The sequence below is a fragment of the Typopeltis vanoorti genome, chromosome 9 (assembly GCF_054136105.1).
Source record: "Typopeltis vanoorti isolate ZY-2024b chromosome 9, IOZ_Tvanoo_1.0, whole genome shotgun sequence".
Taxonomy (NCBI): Eukaryota; Metazoa; Arthropoda; class Arachnida; order Uropygi; family Thelyphonidae; genus Typopeltis; species Typopeltis vanoorti.
The window spans coordinates 83,126,883-83,145,247 of NC_143557.1; the positions used below are offsets into that span (position 1 = coordinate 83,126,883).

Below are 18,365 nucleotides of genomic sequence, written 5' to 3' on the forward strand. Positions count from 1 at the left end.
TCATTGGCAACATCAGGCAGTTTGAATATAATGTATTTAATTGATGACCATGAACAGACTATAGGCAGTTTATTATGAAGATTTCAGGTAACACTTGGAAATTTAAACATTAATTTTTATTTTGTAAATTTCATATACTTAATTCTTTTATGTCTCACTTTTGGATTCTTTCATATGTTTGGTTCCTGCATTAATATATGATTTCTCAGCACTGTTATTTCATGCAATCGCCAATGTTATATTTTCTGCTATTTCCTTTCTTGGGAATGTAGAGTTTGGGGAATGATCAATCTTTTTTTTTTTTTTCCCTGAACTCTATATAGCAAACCCTGTTTTATAAACTATTTCTGTTTCCTAAGGGTTGATTTACTGTAATGAGCATCTACTAATACTGTAACATTCTCATTAAAAATATCCGTAGATTATCTTGCTAAGTAATTATATTTTCAATTAATCCTTTATCCAAGTTTAAGCAAACAAAGTTTGCACATGAAGCATCTTTGTGATTAATGAACATATATAGAAATGCCACCTTTGAGAATGAAAGAGCATGTAATAATAATCAGATGAGTTGTACTTGAACAAGCTAAAATTTGAGTTTCTATTGGCAAAAGTAGTAGCTGAAGTTTTGTCGAGTTTTGAAAATGAATCTGAAAGCTTCTTTTGAAGGCCTCTTTTTTTTTTTTTTTTAACTTGCAATTTATTTCTCTTTGGCTGGATTCACATGGTGGTTGTTTGAATCAAACTGAACCAATGGTTTTAGCAGTGCTGCTCTTGAGATACTGCTTCTCTCTCTCTGTGGACAAGGACATAATGGGCAAAAGAGTGGCAGTAAGATTTGCTAGTTAACTCTGAAGTCTCCTAAAGCATTATCATTAACTCTGATACTATCTACCCTTGAAATTATCCATTGACGTCACCCCTCAACTTCAGTTCCATTGGCATTTTAGTCCTAATTCCTATCTGGAAAAGGAAACAAATCAGAACTCCATGGTGGACTCACCAAGTCAAAGGGCAGTCAAGGAAAAAAAGGAAAGCATGTGAAAAGTTCTTGGCAAGTAACTCAGCTTGTGCACATAGAGAATACAGAGAAAAAAACGTAAGAAAGCAAAGCACTGTGTAAAACTAGCTAAACAAAAGACTTCTGTAAGAACATAGCAGGAAGGTTACAAAATATTCTGGAGGCTATTGAAAAAACTTCGAAATGGGGGATAAATGAAAACTGCAAAAGGAATCAGAGATAATAAAGGTGACATGAAAACTGAAGATGTTTGGAGTAATTACTTCAAAAGACTGCTAAATGAAAGAAGCAGTGGTAGAAAACTCTAAACAGGAATGGAGTTGAGGAATAGATATCCATATTTAAAATAGAAAAAAGTCATAAAAAAAATGAAATATAGGGAGTGGGAGTATATGAAATTCAACCAGAAATGTTCAAATATGGAGGTATAAAAATTTTACAGTGGCTGCATTGTATAATTCCAAAGGCTTGGTAAGATGGTTGAATTCCAGATGATTGGAGCAGAGCTCTCATAATACCCATCTATAAAAAGGGAAATAAAAATGAATGTGAGAATTGTAGACTAATTTCTTACTGATTTTTCCTGGTAAGATTTATGCAAGTATAGTTGAGAAACAGCTAATAACAACTGTGGAAGTGAAGCTTGAAGAACAAGCTGGATTCAGAGATTGTGAGGATCAGATTTTCACTTTACGCTAAATAGTTGAGAAATCTTAGGAATATAACAAGGGTTTGTATTTAAGTTTTGTTGATCTGGAAAGGCATATGACAAAGTCCCAAGAGGAAAGCTCTTCAAAATGCTAGTGATATGGTGTAAATGTGACATCATATCCAGCAATACATAGTCTCTGTTTAAGCTGTAAGTTAGCACTTAGAATTGAAGGAGGCATAGGAAGAAGGTTTGATGTTAAATCAGATGGGAAAAAATATCACATTATCCCCACTGTTATTCATTATCTACATGGATGACATTATGAAGGAAAGTGGTATTAAATCTAATATCAAAATTGGCAATGTTAATCTTAGCTCTTTATGCAGATGATGTTATATTTCTGAATAAATCCAGCATGGTTCATTGACTAAATTGAATAACTATCGTAATAAATTTGGTATAAAAATCAGCAATAAAAAGATAGTGAAAATAGGCAGAAACATTTCTGAATGGTGAACGTATAGAACATGTAAAACATTCCAATTATTTAGGCACAGTTTTTAGTGAAGATGGCAAATTAAATATGGAAATAGACAACAAAATTAGAAATAAAAACAACAGGTTAGAATAAGACATTCGATCAGAGGAGACCTCTGATATGAGAGTTCTGGCTGGTATGGCAGGAAGTTGGCTGAATAAATTTATATAGAATAAGAAAGAAATTAGTCAAAACTAAATTAGCTGTACACAAGACAGTGTTCAGACTGATTTCAACTGGATCTGAGAACTGGATTAGAAATAAAACATTTAATTAAAAGACTGGAGACCTCTGATATGAGAGTTCTGAAAAAGATTAGTGGAGCCAACAGATTGCACCAATGGCAATATCACATTAAAAATGAGGATGTTAGGAAAGACTTGACATTGTTAGCATTCAGGGATGTGTTAGCAGAGTCAATCTCAGGTGGTATGATCACTTAAATAGAATGGAAGATGAAAGATTAGCAAAAACAAGCATTCTTTGCCAGGAAAAAAAGACATAGAGGAAGATGGATTGATACAGTAAAAAGTGACTTAAAAGACAGAAATATAAGATGCGATAACAAAATCAGATCTTAAGAAATAACTGATTAATCTGTAGAAAAATTGTTGATTGGAAGTTAGTAATGGTGTGACTTTTTCATGCAGTACTATCATAATTATCCTGTATACGCCCTGAGGATACATATCAGGGATTTTATGACAATGATAAATCTTGCCTTTCTCATCATGTCCTGGATACTCTATACAATATTGACTGAAAAGGCATCTGTTCCTTACATCACACCAAAACTTGGTATCAGTGCGAAGTTAAAGAGGCACTGTGAAATCAACCACCCTAATCTCAACAATAATGATGGTCTGAAAATCTCAAGAATATGGATACACATATTTCAATTTACAAAACCTTTGGTTCCAAAAGATCATAATAATTAAGACTATGGTACATTAGTATCTTAGCCATAGTACAGAAATAAATTACACTTATTTTAAATATTAACTAGCCTACTATGCTATATTATTATGAATCAATACGAATTTGTTTTCTGGCCATATAAAAAGGGGTACAGCTTTGATATAGCTGTACCTTTCTCACTAAAGTATGGCATACTGTTTGAATTGCAATGTAACTTGTTTGTCTGTGTGTAGTTCAGATCAGTGACACATACAATGGGTAGTGTGGTGTGGTAAAGCAACATTATTAAGAAATCATAAAATTTGTATTAAAAAAAAGCTTACTTTATTAAGGGAAAACACTGTTGTATTTATACATCAGTTCAATCCTTTATTTTTGAGATGTAAATTCTATGCAAATTTGTAAGTAGGTGGATATGGTTTACTGTCTTTAACAATTTTTAACCTCCCAAACGGCTAGGATGTCTATAGACGTCCAGCTAAATCTGGATATGTTTCAGCCCACCTGCTTAAAGAACCTGGATAAGAAGTGCAATTTGACTGTCATGTCCATTAGAAAGTGTGATAAACCCTCACGCTGAAGAGAACGGTTAATCGGATTATCTCGCGTTCGTAGCTGCCTCTCAGTTGCCTATAACAAGAAACGCACTTCCTTGTTCCATGCTGGTCAACTGGATTTTAGTTATATAGGATAGACTAAAAATAGAGGAATTGTTTATATTTTTGTTTTCTCTTTTTATTGTACAATACAACTTTAATGTCTGGACAAAATAAAGATCTTGTATAATTTGTTCACTTAAATATTGCCTTACCTCGGAGAACCAATTTAATTTTTTATTTTTTGCACTAATTTTTTTCTAATCGCTTACTAGACAAAAGATTTTTCTTTGTTCTCGAAGAAATTAATTCACGATAATTATTTGAAATATTCTTTTAAAAAAAGAAAAGAAAACCAACTGCTGATGTTCCAGTTTATATTATTTTTATTTTTGTACAAAACCTTCGAAATCGAATAATACTTCACAGATTTCCTTTAGGACACGCTTGAGCAACTTTGCTTTATAGAGAATAACATGAAATTCTTTAATCATATTACTAAATTTTTTCTTCATGTTGTATAGTAATCTACTCTTCTTTGTACTATCACTTTCTTGGTTTCCTTGTATAATTGGTCATTACAAAATTAAATTAACAGTTATGATTTAAATTTATATTTTCTGCATAATTCAGATATTTTATTCTCCAATTTTTAAAGTAAGCGATACATTTGCTTATTTTTATCATTCAAAATATGTATATCAAAATTTCATTTCCTTTCACAATTGAATTGAACTTCGCCTCTGATAGTTTAACCCCCCCCCCCTCCGTTGCATTACTATCACACACCCGAAAACTGTTATGAAACATAGGTATAGCTTTTATTTAATTCGTTATTTTTCTCTAGTAATTGTTCCACATAACTAATTTTTCGATACTGAAACTATGTGGTGATTATTATAAATTAGCAAATTTTAAATCAGACAATATACATGTTATTTATGTATACTGTCTGATATTGAGAGACCATTTACTGGGGAAAGGTTACTGCATTACAATGGATAATTACTATATGTGTCCTGAACTCACTGATTTGCTTTTACAGCATCATACAGATAGTTATGGTACTGTAAATGCAAAAAGGTGAGATATGCCTCCAGATCTGGCTTCAGGAAAGCTATCGAAGGGGGAAATCCGAGCTTATCAGCGAGGGAAAGTCTTTGCACTATGTTGGAAGGACAAAAAAGATGTTCTTCTGCTGTCTTCCCTGCACAATCCATCAACGGAATCCGTGGAGAAGCATGGTTTGAAGAAAGAAAAACCCATTGCTGTGTGTGCATACAACGACACTATGGTGGAGTCGACAGGTGTGATCAGCAGCTATCATTCTACTCTGTAATGAGGAAACAGCATAAAAAATATTACAAAAAAGTGTTTGGACATGTATTAGATTTTGTTATTTGGAACAGTTTCCTCCTGCACAAGAAAAAAATGTTTGTCTACCATAACATATCTAGAATACAGAATAGAAATTGCGAAAGCATTGCTGCATGTACATGTGCCTTCTTCAGCAAGCAGAAAATCCTGCCAGACATCTGAGGTTGAATACTGCTAACTCCAACCATTTTCCCGAAAATCTACCACCAACGACTAATTAAAAAAACCTGCACACAAATGTTACGTATGTAATAAAAAAATATCAGAAAGGAAACAAAAATCTGGTGCCCTGAGTGTAAAACTGCTTTGTGTGTTTACTCTTGCTTCAAGGTGTTTCACACTGTTCAAGAATTTTAAATTCTGAACAGTATGAAATAAAAAATGTTTGTTTTCAAGGCCATCAAAACAGTCCTTTTGATGGGAGGGGGCTATGCCCCCACCCAAGTTAATGAATGAAATATATAAATAATAATGGGAACATTTTCACCTTGCCAACACTCAACATTGATGTGATATGGGTTCCAAATTTCTTGTTTCGGAGATATATATATATTAAAAAGTTTTGTAATAAAAATTTCTGCCACAATGAAATTTGACATAATCAACAATATTATTACTACCTTATTTCTGTTTCTTGTGTGGGAGAAAAACGGTAAAATGTCACTCTTATAATTATATGAGATGTTATAAAAGCAAAAATAGTAAGAAAAAAGTCATTTGCACTTTCTCTTCAAAATACGAAGAAAGAACATTGTAAATTCAGCCAGTGGAAAAGAAAATACTACATAGTTTTCTTCTGTTATCTGATTTTTTTTTTCCTTGTAGTACAAAGAAGAAATCACTGCATATAACATGGAGTCTGCATGAGGGAAAAAATCTGGAAATTGGTTACATTATAACGAATAGAGAAATCATGTCAGAAAAATTATTCACGTAAGATTCTAATCTCAGCAGACATAACATTTTCTTCTAGATTACATATCTAAAGTAACTGAACTTATGCTACTATTTTACACTAAAATGAATGGGTATATTCCCCAAGTGATTTACGTTTGTAACAGCTGTCTTGCGAACGATTTATGAAATAAATTATCTGAAATATCCGCAGATTGATTAGGTCTATACCCCCCCCCCCACCCCAAAAAAAGGAAGATTATGAAACGCATATGCACCTTCTCTTTGAAAATAATTCAAATCTCTTTTTCAAGATAATTGTATGCTTTAATTTCTAATTTTTGATATTAAAAGTGAAACTGATCATTATAAATTAAGCAATTATTTTGGCATAAATAACGTATAAGCATGTAAACGAAATGTCAGTATTTCTGTTAGGATATAGGTAATCAACAATCGAAAAGGAAACAAGACATTCCTGACATATTCTGCACTACAGCCTGAGGCACTTTAGTGTTCTGCCCTTTCTTCTCAATAGCACTGAGAGTAATAAGCCTTCAACTTTTCCTCCAGCTAAGAGGATATTACCAAGTATTTATAAGACATAGATTATTTCAGAAATAGCTTCCAGCAGCAGAAGTAATATTTAGATTTTTTTAAAGAAAAACAAACAAAAATAATACTACTGAACTTTCTTTTGTGTGGTATGCATATACACAATTTTGCATGGTGAAAATATAGCATATTATTTCTAAAATTTCACATAATTTCAGCGGACAGTAGAACAGCTGGTTTTAGATTGCAAATAAATAGAACAGAATTAGAATCACGGTACAATCTGATTGCCGTATATCTTTTGTCAAAATGGTAAAATGAAGTAATTGATTTTGAATGATGTCTAGAAAAGCTTTCAAACCTGTATAGAAATTTAGAGTAGTTATGCAATTCAGTTCCAGGAGAGAATAAGGAGGGGGGGGGGGGAACCATTAGAAAATCTTCAAAATGAGCAAAAATTTTGAATCATTCCGTATATGATATTTTTCACATTATATTTTCAACATATCTACGAGGATATGCACTAGATATAATCGTAATATGCATAATACAAATAAATAAATAAATGACGAAGGTGAAGAATCACTGCTAAAATATCAGTGGATATAAATTTTTGATACCAAAAAGACACAATTGGAAACCGAGTAATGCAATGTAGCATTTTAACATTTTTTTTTTATTTTGTCTTTATGAATAACAAAAAATCGTTTCTAAAACTGGAATGTGATGATCCATATAATGCTATTTGGTTAGAAACGAAAGCAAAAGGACATATTTATTTCAATAAATATTATTTAAAAATATAAATATTTGACATAATATTTTCAAAGCAAACATTTGAAAATTCTGAAATTCGAAAAAAAATTATTTAATTATTATACAGGGTGTTCGGGATAAATTTGACAGTTTCGTAAGGAAAAAGAAAATCTTCTTTGTATCTATTAAATTTAATGAATTGACAAAAAAACATTACAGGCAGAGTTAATTACAATACTATCAACAAGATTTACTCAAAATAACCACCATTAGCATCGATCACAGCTTCAATTCTGCTTCGGAACCTCGAACAAGCTGATGCTACAGTCTCCCTGGGAAGGGCCGCAAAAACTGTTTTAATTTTATCCATTAACTGGGCTTTTGTATTACTGGAAGTGCGATTGGTGTCTTTTTCAACTGTGCCCCATACAAAATAATCCATGGGGTTAAGGTCTGGGGAGTTTGGAGGCCAAACATTTGGACTGGTGAAGTCGTAGAAATTTTCAGACAACCATTTTTGACTTTTCCCAGAGGTGTGGCAAGGGGCCGAATCCTGCTGCCATACATACGGCCTACCATTGCCTACCCTTGTTATCCAGGGCTTGACTACAGTTAGCAACTCCACGAACAAAGCCCGAATTCCAATGCCAGGGTTCTTCAACACCTGTTCCTGCAGATTTGCGAGGAATTCTGCTGTACGAACGCAATCAGATCGTCTGCTAGGGATCTTTCTTCTTGCTACATCCTCGTAGTCACCATTGCAAGTCTCTAGTTCATGCCTGATTGTTTTTACTGTATTCAGGGAGCATTTTTACTGTATTCAGGGAGCATATCCTTATTTTGATGGCGGGCACGAATCATCATGATACAAGTTATTCTCTTCCATGATTCAGGTGGGTTCCAGCTATCCATCCTTTCTGACATCTTGTATGTGAATGAAGAAGGGTCCAAACTTTTAAATGAAGAGAAGTGTGTGTTAATACATGTAACTTACGGAAAAATATAATTAATTATAAATATGTCAAATTTATCCCGAACACCCTGTAAGTAAAGTGGAAGAACAATCAGTGCAACTCTTACGGTGCACTGATTTGTAGAATTACCAAGTATTTATAAGACGTAGATTATTTCAGAAATAGCTTCCAGCAGCAGCAGAAGTAACATTTAGATCTTTTAAAGAAAAACAAACAAAAATAATATTACTGAACTTTCTTTTGTGTGGTATGCATATAAACAATTTTGCATGGTGAAAATATAGCATATTAAGTATAGTTTCTGGGAAATTCCCATGCTGCTCCTCTTAAACACTATTAATATAATTAATGGCTATTTTAGCCTGTTTTTGTTTAGGAGTGTCCCTTATATTTAATACATTGGCTAACATAACTCAAAAAGGGGGTATATATATATTTTAGGGCATTATGGGTGAGTATAGAAAGCAATTATGGCAGAATAAAAAATGTGGAAAAATTTGTACATACCTTGTTTTTGGTTTAAAGATGCCTTCTAAATCCAAGCTCTTGCTGAAAGGTTGAAGGTTGTATGTAAACGGGGGGGACATGGGGATGTGCTTAAGACATGGGAAATAAGTTTGGAAACCCGGTTACTATTAATAATATATATATATTATTTTGTTGTGTGGAGAGGGGGGAAAAACGAAGGGTATCCTTATGTAGAAACTGGGGCAAGGGTTTACGGGGTGTGGACCGTTTCTGTCATCATTGGAACTTTGTGAGAATGACTGTAGGGCTATGTCAAAGGCTGCAAGTTGCATCTGCCAAAATTGGGCATTTGTTGTCGCTAATATTTTGTTGCAGCTTTGACATAGCCCTACAGTCATTCCCACAAAGTTCCGACGATGACCGAAACAGTCCACACCCCGTAAACCCTTGCTCCAGTTTCTACATAAGGATACCCTTCCCCTTCGTTTTTCCCCCCTCTCCCCACAACAAAATAATATATATATATTATTAATAGTAACCGGGTTTCCAAACTTATTTCCCATGTCTCAAGCACATCTCCATGTTCTCCCCCCTCCCGTTTACACACAACCTTCAACCTTTCAGCAAGAGCTTGGATTTAGAAGGCATCTTTAAACCAAAAACAAGGTATGTACAAATTTTTCCACATTTTTTATTCTGCCATAATTGCTTTCTGTACTCACCCATAATGGCCTAAAATATATATATACCCCCTTTTTGAGTTATGTTAGCCAATGTATTAAATATAAGGGACACTCCTAAACAAAAACAGGCTAAAATAGTCGTTAATTATATTAATAGCATATTATTTCTAAAATTTCACATAATTTCAGCGGACAGTAGAACAGCTGGTTTTAGATTGCAAATAAATAGAACAGAATTAGAAGCTTCACGGTACAATCTGATTGCCGTATATCTTTTGTCAAAATGATAAAATGAAGTAATTGATTTTGAATGCTGTCTAGAAAAGCTTTCAAACCTGTATCGATGTATAGAAATTTAGAGTAATTATGCAATTGAGTTCCTCCAGGAGAGGATAAGGTGGGGGGGGGGGGGGAAGGGCATTAGAAAATCTTCAAAACGAGCAAAAATTTTGAATCATTCCGTATATGATATTTTTCACATATTTTCAACATATCTACGAGGATATTCATTAGATATTATCGTAATATGCATAATACAAATAAATAAATAAATAAATAAAAGACGAAGGCGAAGAATCACTGCTAAAATATATTGGATATAAATTTTTGATACCAAAAAGACACAATCAGAAACCGAGTAATGCAATGTAGCATTTCAACATTTATTTTTATTTTGTCTTTATGAATAACAAAAAATCATTTCTAAAACTGAAATGTGATGATCCATATAATGCTATTTGACTAGATACGAAAGCAAAAGGACATATTTATTTCAATAAATATTATTTAAAAATAAATATTTGACATAATATTTTGAAAGCAAACATTTGAAAATTCTGAAATTCGAAAAAAAAAAACCGATTCAATTATTATACGTAAAGTGAAGGAACAATCAGTGCAACTCTTCCAGTGCACTGATTTGTAGAATAAAATACACCAAATTTACCATCACTAAATAGATTCATTGTAAAAGCTGATCAGTGGTCATTTCAGGATTGATTTTTTTTTCGCATATGTGAAATTCGTTTCAATTTTTGGGAAGAGACACAATAAATCATTTTAGAGGCAAAAAAAAAATAACTTAGGACAGTAAATGAAATTCTAAGCAACACAATAGACGTAAAGACAGGAGGACACAAAGGTCACTCAGCAACAGTTAATCCACTAACGGCTATAGAATAGCGGTAACGAGATTAACAGCAGAGGAAGGTAATGGCATGATAAAAAGTAGAATGCTGATGAAGTTTTGATCCATGAGGGAGAGCTGACTATATCATCCACACCAGCCAGTTGGGAGGTTAACTTAACCTTATATTCTAAGTTCAAAAAAAGTGTACAACAGGAAATCACAAGCTGTAACAAACTACGCTTCTTAGCTGCAGTTAATCTACTGAGTAAAAATGAAATTTGAGCAGGCATGCCTTTAATTCCTGAGCAAATTTCAGTCACTGCAAATGTACCAGCAGGTATGCTGCATAATCACCATACATTTTTAGTCATTAAAAATACATACTGATGCCTCTTACAGACTGTGAAAGGAAACACTATTCTCTTTTCATATATGACTAGTCAATGTGTGCTGCAATGGCAACATTTGCCTTATCTGATTTAGTCAAACTGTGACTGTCTTGATATTTGTAACAGTTTATGACTATTTATTTCAAATAAACTGCTCAAAAATTATTTCTTCATGAATTTCCTGGGTGTGCAGCAGAACTTAATACCTAGAATATATGTCCCTGCTGTAGATGATGACCTTAATATAAAGGTTGAAACTTTGGGAAATGAAAGTTATTACTCTTAACACAGTAGAAGTAACCATAATTCTATCAAAATGAATGCTAACCACTGCGTAACATTAAAAAGGATTTTTATCTTGGTATTTTTGCTTTTACTGAAAATGTATAACTTGCTCATTGCATCACAGAATCTATGCAATCTCCTTTTCTCTGGAATTGCATTAAAAAAATGAAATGTAAACAAAAGGCTGTCCCTGCTACAGTTAATTTCAAACTTGTACATACTGAATCGATTCTAACCATGAGATCTAATTTTAGTGCCCATATGGAACAACCACATAGCTGAAAAATCTCCATAGTAGACTATGTTAGTTGATATTGGCAGGTTAGATACTGCTTTGTTTGTAGGCCACTTTAGTTCTTTATATATTTTTCATTAATTAGGTTACGGTTTTTAAATTGCCATTTTTGCTTTTCTTGAGATTTTGTAACTTATTGGTTGTTGCATTATGGACCCTAAGTAATCTCTAACTTTTCTGCAAGAAAGGCATTAACAAGTGAATGATGTACATGGCTTTGTGTGTGTGTGTGTGTGTGTGTGTAGTTAATTTCAAACCTGAAATGCTGGATGATTATTTCTCTGAGCAGCACCTCACTAGCTTATACTGAAATTCTTCTCACTTAAACTGACTTTACAAAAGATCTTTATGCAAGCAACTTTTGGGATGTTACTATGCTAGCAATAGTTCAGAAATGAAAGGGTGGTATGAAGGTTTTGTTCTCTTTATATGTAGCTTTTCTATTTCTTTTGATGTTTAATCTTTGCAAAGAGGCTTCATAACACTGATTTGAGAGATATAACTCAATATTTTAAACATAATGCAATTTGTCTCAAGTAAGAAAACAAGTAAAAAACATTGTAAGGATTAATTAATTCACCGGAAAAGTATTAAAATAATGTGTGAAGAGAAGTTTTGAAATTGCAATAAAATATGGAGTAAATAAAACATTACACAAAGTAATGTATAGTTTACATTTAAGTTTTACAGTCAGCGGTTAGAATTGAAAGAGTTATAGGAAGTTAGTTTGATATAAAGTCAGGTGTAGACAAGGGTACACACTCTTCCAGTCTCATTCACCATCTGTATGGATCACATTATGACGGAAAGTTGGCATTAAACCTCAGAAAATGTCAAATCAGTAATAAGGCACAATTTTTAGAGAAGATTAGCAAATTAGATATGGGAATAGACGATAGAACAGAGCAAAGCTGAAATGATGGGGGAGCCAGCTAAACAAAATTATATAGAATAAGAGAAATTAGCCAAAATGCTAAACTAGCAAGATGCAAGACAGTGCTTGAATCAATCTTAACATATGGATCTGAGGGCAGGGTTAATAATAAAATAATTAATCAAAGATTAAAGACCACAGACATGAGTTCTGAAAAAAATTAATCAAGTGAATCGATGGCATCAGTGACAGAAGCATAGCCACTCGGTGGTGCAGTTGGCTGAGTGGCCATGAGCTTCGCAACCATATGCCTGGGAAAGGAGTGTTCTGAGTTCGATTCCCGTCTGGCTGATGTGAGGAGCTTAGGATCTTTCTCAGATATAGCCAAGTTAGCCAGTCTTGGGCGTGGATTGCACGATTTTTCTCCGCAGTTTATCTGGAGATTTTCATCCCACAAGCAGGCAAAGTTTATTTTCCACTTGGTTAGACTATAATAAATTTAGTTTAATCCTTTACCCAAGTGTAAGCAAAATAAAAAAAAAATTTTTTTTGCACCTGAAGTATCTTCAGGACTGAGCAACTTGTAGTAAAGGTGGACCCCAAGCTCTCATCACTCCTTGTCTCAGTACCTCCCATAATGCAAAGCACATTTCCCTACGGACATGTATAATGCTATGCATTAAGGGAAGGGCCACTACCCAGACCGATTTCAACCTTTATTAAGGTCTCATCAGTGGGAGGCATATAAAAAAAAAAAATGTTGCTTACACTTGGGTAAAGGATTAAACTAAATTTATTAATTATACTTCTACAGATATAGGATACACCAGGAGGCATAGGGCTAACAACCTTATCCTTGTGTATAGTTGTGGTTAAATGAATAGAAAACCCTCAACACTGCAAGGTAAAAGAGGGAAAAAGAAGAAGAAAAGAACTTGGCACTGTTAGTATGTGAGAGTGGAGCTAATCTAATGCAGTTAGAAATGCACAGTAGACAAACCTGATATCTGATATAAACAGACTAATCAAAAACTGTAAGGAGTTAATAACAAATGTTGACTTAATCAACTAGTACTTTAAATTAAAAATGCCAAAAAAATTATATTCTAGTTTAATCATTTATCCAAGTTAAGCAAACAAAAGTTTGCACATGAAAGTTTCTTCACAACTAGGCTACTGGTATATAGAGACTACTGACTCTACATTAATTACTTTAATATCCCATAATGCAAATTATGCATTCTTTCATGTGTATGTATAATGGGACATATGCAACTTCTGCATTACTTCAAAGTTGGTATCTCTTCTGGGTCTGGCTCCCAATGATTAGACCTCAAAGTCAAAATTGGTCTGGGTAGTGACCCTTCCTATAATGCATAGCATTATACACCCCCGAAAAGATGTGTGCTTAGTATTATGGGATACTAAGGCAATTAATGTGGAGTCATTAGCCTCTATACACAAGTGGCCTAGTCGTGAAGAAACTTAAACAAGAATATAATTTCTCAGTATTTTTAATTTATAACCAAATGAAAAAATGTTTTGCGTCGTGTAGTAATATTATATAGTATACCCCTATATACTAGTATAGCACACCCCTTGAGAGTACATATCAGTAATTTCGTATTTTTTATTTCTAGGAGAAAATACCTGGTAAAAGCACTTCAACATACCATACACATTGCCTTTAAGCTAATCATAAAGAAAAGCCTAGTGCCTAAGTATTTCATTATTTTTGAAGGATCTGAACTGTTTTAGTTTTCTTAGTCTCACTAATGCTATTATATAACAACATGATGATACCACTTCTGTTAACTCCACTTATTTTTAAATTTTTTATTGATGCTTATCTTCTATTCTGTTGAGTTTGTTCTAGCAACTAACTTTCATTGCCTCACCTAGTATAATATCTGATCATATTTTAATCATCTATATACATTTCATCTAATACAGAATATAATTTGGCCTGCTAAGTCTGAAATGGGTCTGATATTCTTCACTTGTTTTCAGCATTCAAATGAATACTTGAGGTGCACTCCCAGAAGGTAAGGACTGGGCATTGGATCAGACTTAAGATGGTTCTCAGTATTCTTTATAGGCTATACAGAGATTTCATTCCCATTCTAGCTCTGACCCTTAAACACCCTGCAAAAAAACTATCATATATTTTACCTTAGGTGGGACTGGATTTCAATTTCTCTTTTAAGCTGATGCTCTACTCCATTCTTTTCCATCTGAGACTTATACAGCACCTGTAAAAAATAAAAAAACTTACTAATACTGATTATTATATTGTATAATAGTAATACAAGATCTAAAATTTAAAAAAAATATTCAGAATAATTCAGAATATTAAACACTAAAAATAAGAAGGAAGAGAAGGATAATCAAGACCACATGTGGATATTCAAAAGGTGTCTAAGATGCCATTATTTAACATTATGCTTTATTGAAATCAAGGAATAATCAAGAAATGATTAATCAGATTAAAAAATAATCCTGTGTGATCAAAACTGGTGGATCAGAACATTTCCAAGAAAGAAGCAGGATTAATTTATATTAGTGTTCTAACATAAGCTACTCATTCATGTAAATCACTGTTTTTGTTCGTGATGTTTTCTGATATTATTAAAAAGCATGCTGAAGTACATAAATTGTGTTTTGTTCTCTGTTATTGTGAGATCAAACCATAAGTACTTTCCTAATGAGAGTCAGTTGAGCCTAGTTTAGGTGGTAAGTTACAATTTTTTCACTTGGTTATAAATTAAATTAAAGATGCCACGAAATTATATTCTTATTTAATTCTTTATCCAAGCATAAGCAAACCAAGTATGCACATGAAATATCTTCACGATGGGGGATGCTAAAGGGTCGACATTGGATAAATGGGAGGAGACCCCCCCCCCCCATGTAGCCTTTTAAGGAATGAAGAACTAACCAGGGCTCTTCACCTTCTCGTGGTGCAGTGTTAAGTATCTATCTGGATAATAAATGAATGGGAATGGGCTAGCAATTTGGGATTTAGTCGACCAAACTATTCTTAGGCTTAAACGACAATGCAAATGATGGAACAACATGACAAAATTTCATGCCTAGGGGTTGCCCGGTTAATTGTTTTTGTCAGGGAATTTGGAGAACAGTGAAGACTAAGATGCTGGAACAAGTCCCAACTCACCATCACCAGAGCTCAAGATTGGCACCATCAACATAAAAAGCATCTTACTCTAAGCAATAAATAAAATATGTTATATTCAGGCATTAACAATGAGTATTTGACAATAAAACATGAAGATAATCTTCTTCAATTGCAGACAATATCAAGTAGAATGATGTGGGCAAATATCAGAATGGACTAAGGAAGAAATGGAGAATTTTTTTTTAAAGACATTAGAGAAGGCAGCTGACACATAAAAAAAAGGAAAAGTTAGTCCTTTTTGGAGATCTAAACAGCAGAGTAGGAAATGATTACCAGATATACAGAAATGTTTTGGGAAAATTTGCAGAAAAGGGCAAAGCTAATAATAATGGTAAATGCCTGCTGGATTTCTGTTCAGAAAAATGTGCAAAAATTCACATGTTGAGAAGATGCAAGATAAAAGAAAAAGTCATTGATAGTGATGTTTTTCCACTGGTTCAAGAAACAAGAGTATACAGAGGATTTGAAATTGGAATGATCATTTAGTTTTGAGCAAGCTAAAATTGTTCATACTGAAGAGTGTGCAGAAAAGTTTTAAAATTAATCAAAGTGCAGAAGCTTTTAGAGGTGAAATGTAGACTAAAGTATACAAGGATTATTCAAGAAAAAAATTTTTTTTTCTTGAATAAAAAAAAAAAACAAGAACCAAACTCTGGAGATTCAGTGGCAAACTCCAACACTCACAGCCAGAGAGCTATCAGTGTATGTGGTGGTGTCTGCAAGAAAAGAGTTGGGCCCAGGAAGTTATAGAAGTAGTGAAAGAAAAGAAGCATATTGAAAATTCCTAGTAAGTAGGTCACAGCTTGTGCTCTTAGAGAATACAGAGAAAAATGCAAGAAAGCAAAGTGGTGTGCAAAGTTAGCTAAATAAAATTAACAAGAATACTTTGCTAACACAGAAAAATAAATATCATGAAGGTGGCAAATTTCTGGAAACTATTAAAAAAAAAAAAAAAATGAAGGATTTCTGTAAAAAGCATCAAAGATAATAAACTGCTGACACTCTAGATGTCTGGAGTAATTACTTTGAAAGATTGTTAAATGAAACAAGTAGTGGCAACATGGTATTAGAAAACACTCAACAGGAATGCAAATCAAAAATACATATCAATACTTGAAGTAGAAAAAACAATAAAAAACCTGAAATGTGGAAAGGCAGTTGGAGTAAATGATATTTGAGAAGAAATGCTCAAATATGGAGACAACTTTTGCAGTGGTTTGATTGATTGATTGATTTGTGGTTTTATACAAAGGTGCAAAGAGCAAAGGTCATGCTGGAGCATGATACAGATATTAATAAATAAATAGTTATAAGGAGATAAATTAGTGAAGAAGATAAAATGTATGTACAAGTGTTAAGTATCTGCATATCAAAAAGGTATTAATGAATAGTTATAAGCAGTGTTTATCACTGCTTATAACTGTTTATTACCAAAGTGCAAAAAACACAGTTTTGTGCACTTTGGTAATAAACAGTTATAAAAATAGAGTATACTTTTATAACTATAAAATACACACACACACACACACACTCTATAAAAAATAGAGTATATATATTAAAAGGTATTAATAAATAATTATCTATACAAGGTTAAGACATTAAAAAATAGTTATGCATACAAGGTACTAATAAATAACTGTTTAGTATCGACAACGTGGTATCTATATATAAACAAATTTATAATCAAATGTTTGAATAAATTAATTCTTTGTAAAAATTTTAAAATGTCATGTAATTTGTCTGAGTCTGTTGCATTTCTCACACATAGGTGGGTCAGCTCTCAATAAATAAGAATATATAGGATGACTGTAACCTGTGCATCACCTAGCAAGAACTTCCTCTATTTTGTTCCTATATTAACTAGACTGCCAATTTAATTTGAGGCTTAATCTCATGCAATTTTTCAGCACTTCCTTTCAGGAGTATTGCCACTGGGCATTTAACTTTGATTTAATGAATTGTGTGTAGTCAGTATAAGGTACCGTCATACGTTGAAAAAGTATGAGCTGATCTAGCAACAGCAATTGCAATGTCATTCCTTTTAATTCCAATGAGGCTACGAATCTGACACAACTGAACATCAGGTGGATTACTGGAGAGGAGATAGCCTGTAAAGAACTCAAAGAGTCTGTGTAATCTTTCAAGGTGTTTTCTTTTATATGCACAAGTGCGAGCTGAATGGCATGTAACTCTACTGTATAATTATACAAGTACTGCAATCGAGTGGGATCTGGTTGGAGACAGTAACGTTAGGAAACACAGCACTAGCACAATCAACAGAGATCTCTGAACTGGAACCATAGCATAAAATGGGAAAGAAATCAGAGTGGACTGCTCGTTGTGCATTAAACATTTGATGGTAGACAGATGACAATGTATGAGACTTCTGTAGTTGACAGTGAGAGGCTGCAGGATGGGATGCAAGCCTACCATGGAAGAATGCCGTTTTGTTTGGTATAGGTAATATTTTCAACATGCATACTGTAGCTTCTATAGCATCTTTAACATGCATACCAAAATGACAAATGGAAGTCAGACGTGTGTGTGTGTGTGTGTGTGTGTGTGTGTGTGTGTGATATTGGACCTCCCAATGTAGAGAAAAGAGATTAGTCCATATAAGATGATCTGGAAAGGACTTTATTTTTAAGGCATAATTAAGAAACAAATTTTTTGTCTAAGTGATAGAGAGAGGTTCATTTGATTCAACATAAATTTGGAATTGGTGATGTGTGAAAAGCACCAGTAGCTATTCGGCTATCCTGATG

The 18,365-nt window shown here is 33.3% G+C and overlaps 1 protein-coding gene across 2 annotated transcripts in view; it reads right to left on the reverse strand.

The window, feature by feature from the left end:
• Positions 1-18,365, reverse strand: part of LOC150103208 (aurora kinase C-like) — a 121,881-nt gene that overhangs the window by 59,620 nt on the left and 43,896 nt on the right. For both annotated transcript variants that reach the window (XM_090398523.1, XM_090398522.1), the window contains exon 5: positions 14,577-14,656. In XM_090398523.1, the coding sequence (XP_090254649.1) occupies positions 14,577-14,656 (80 nt within the window). The remainder of the gene's footprint in view (positions 1-14,576; positions 14,657-18,365) is intronic.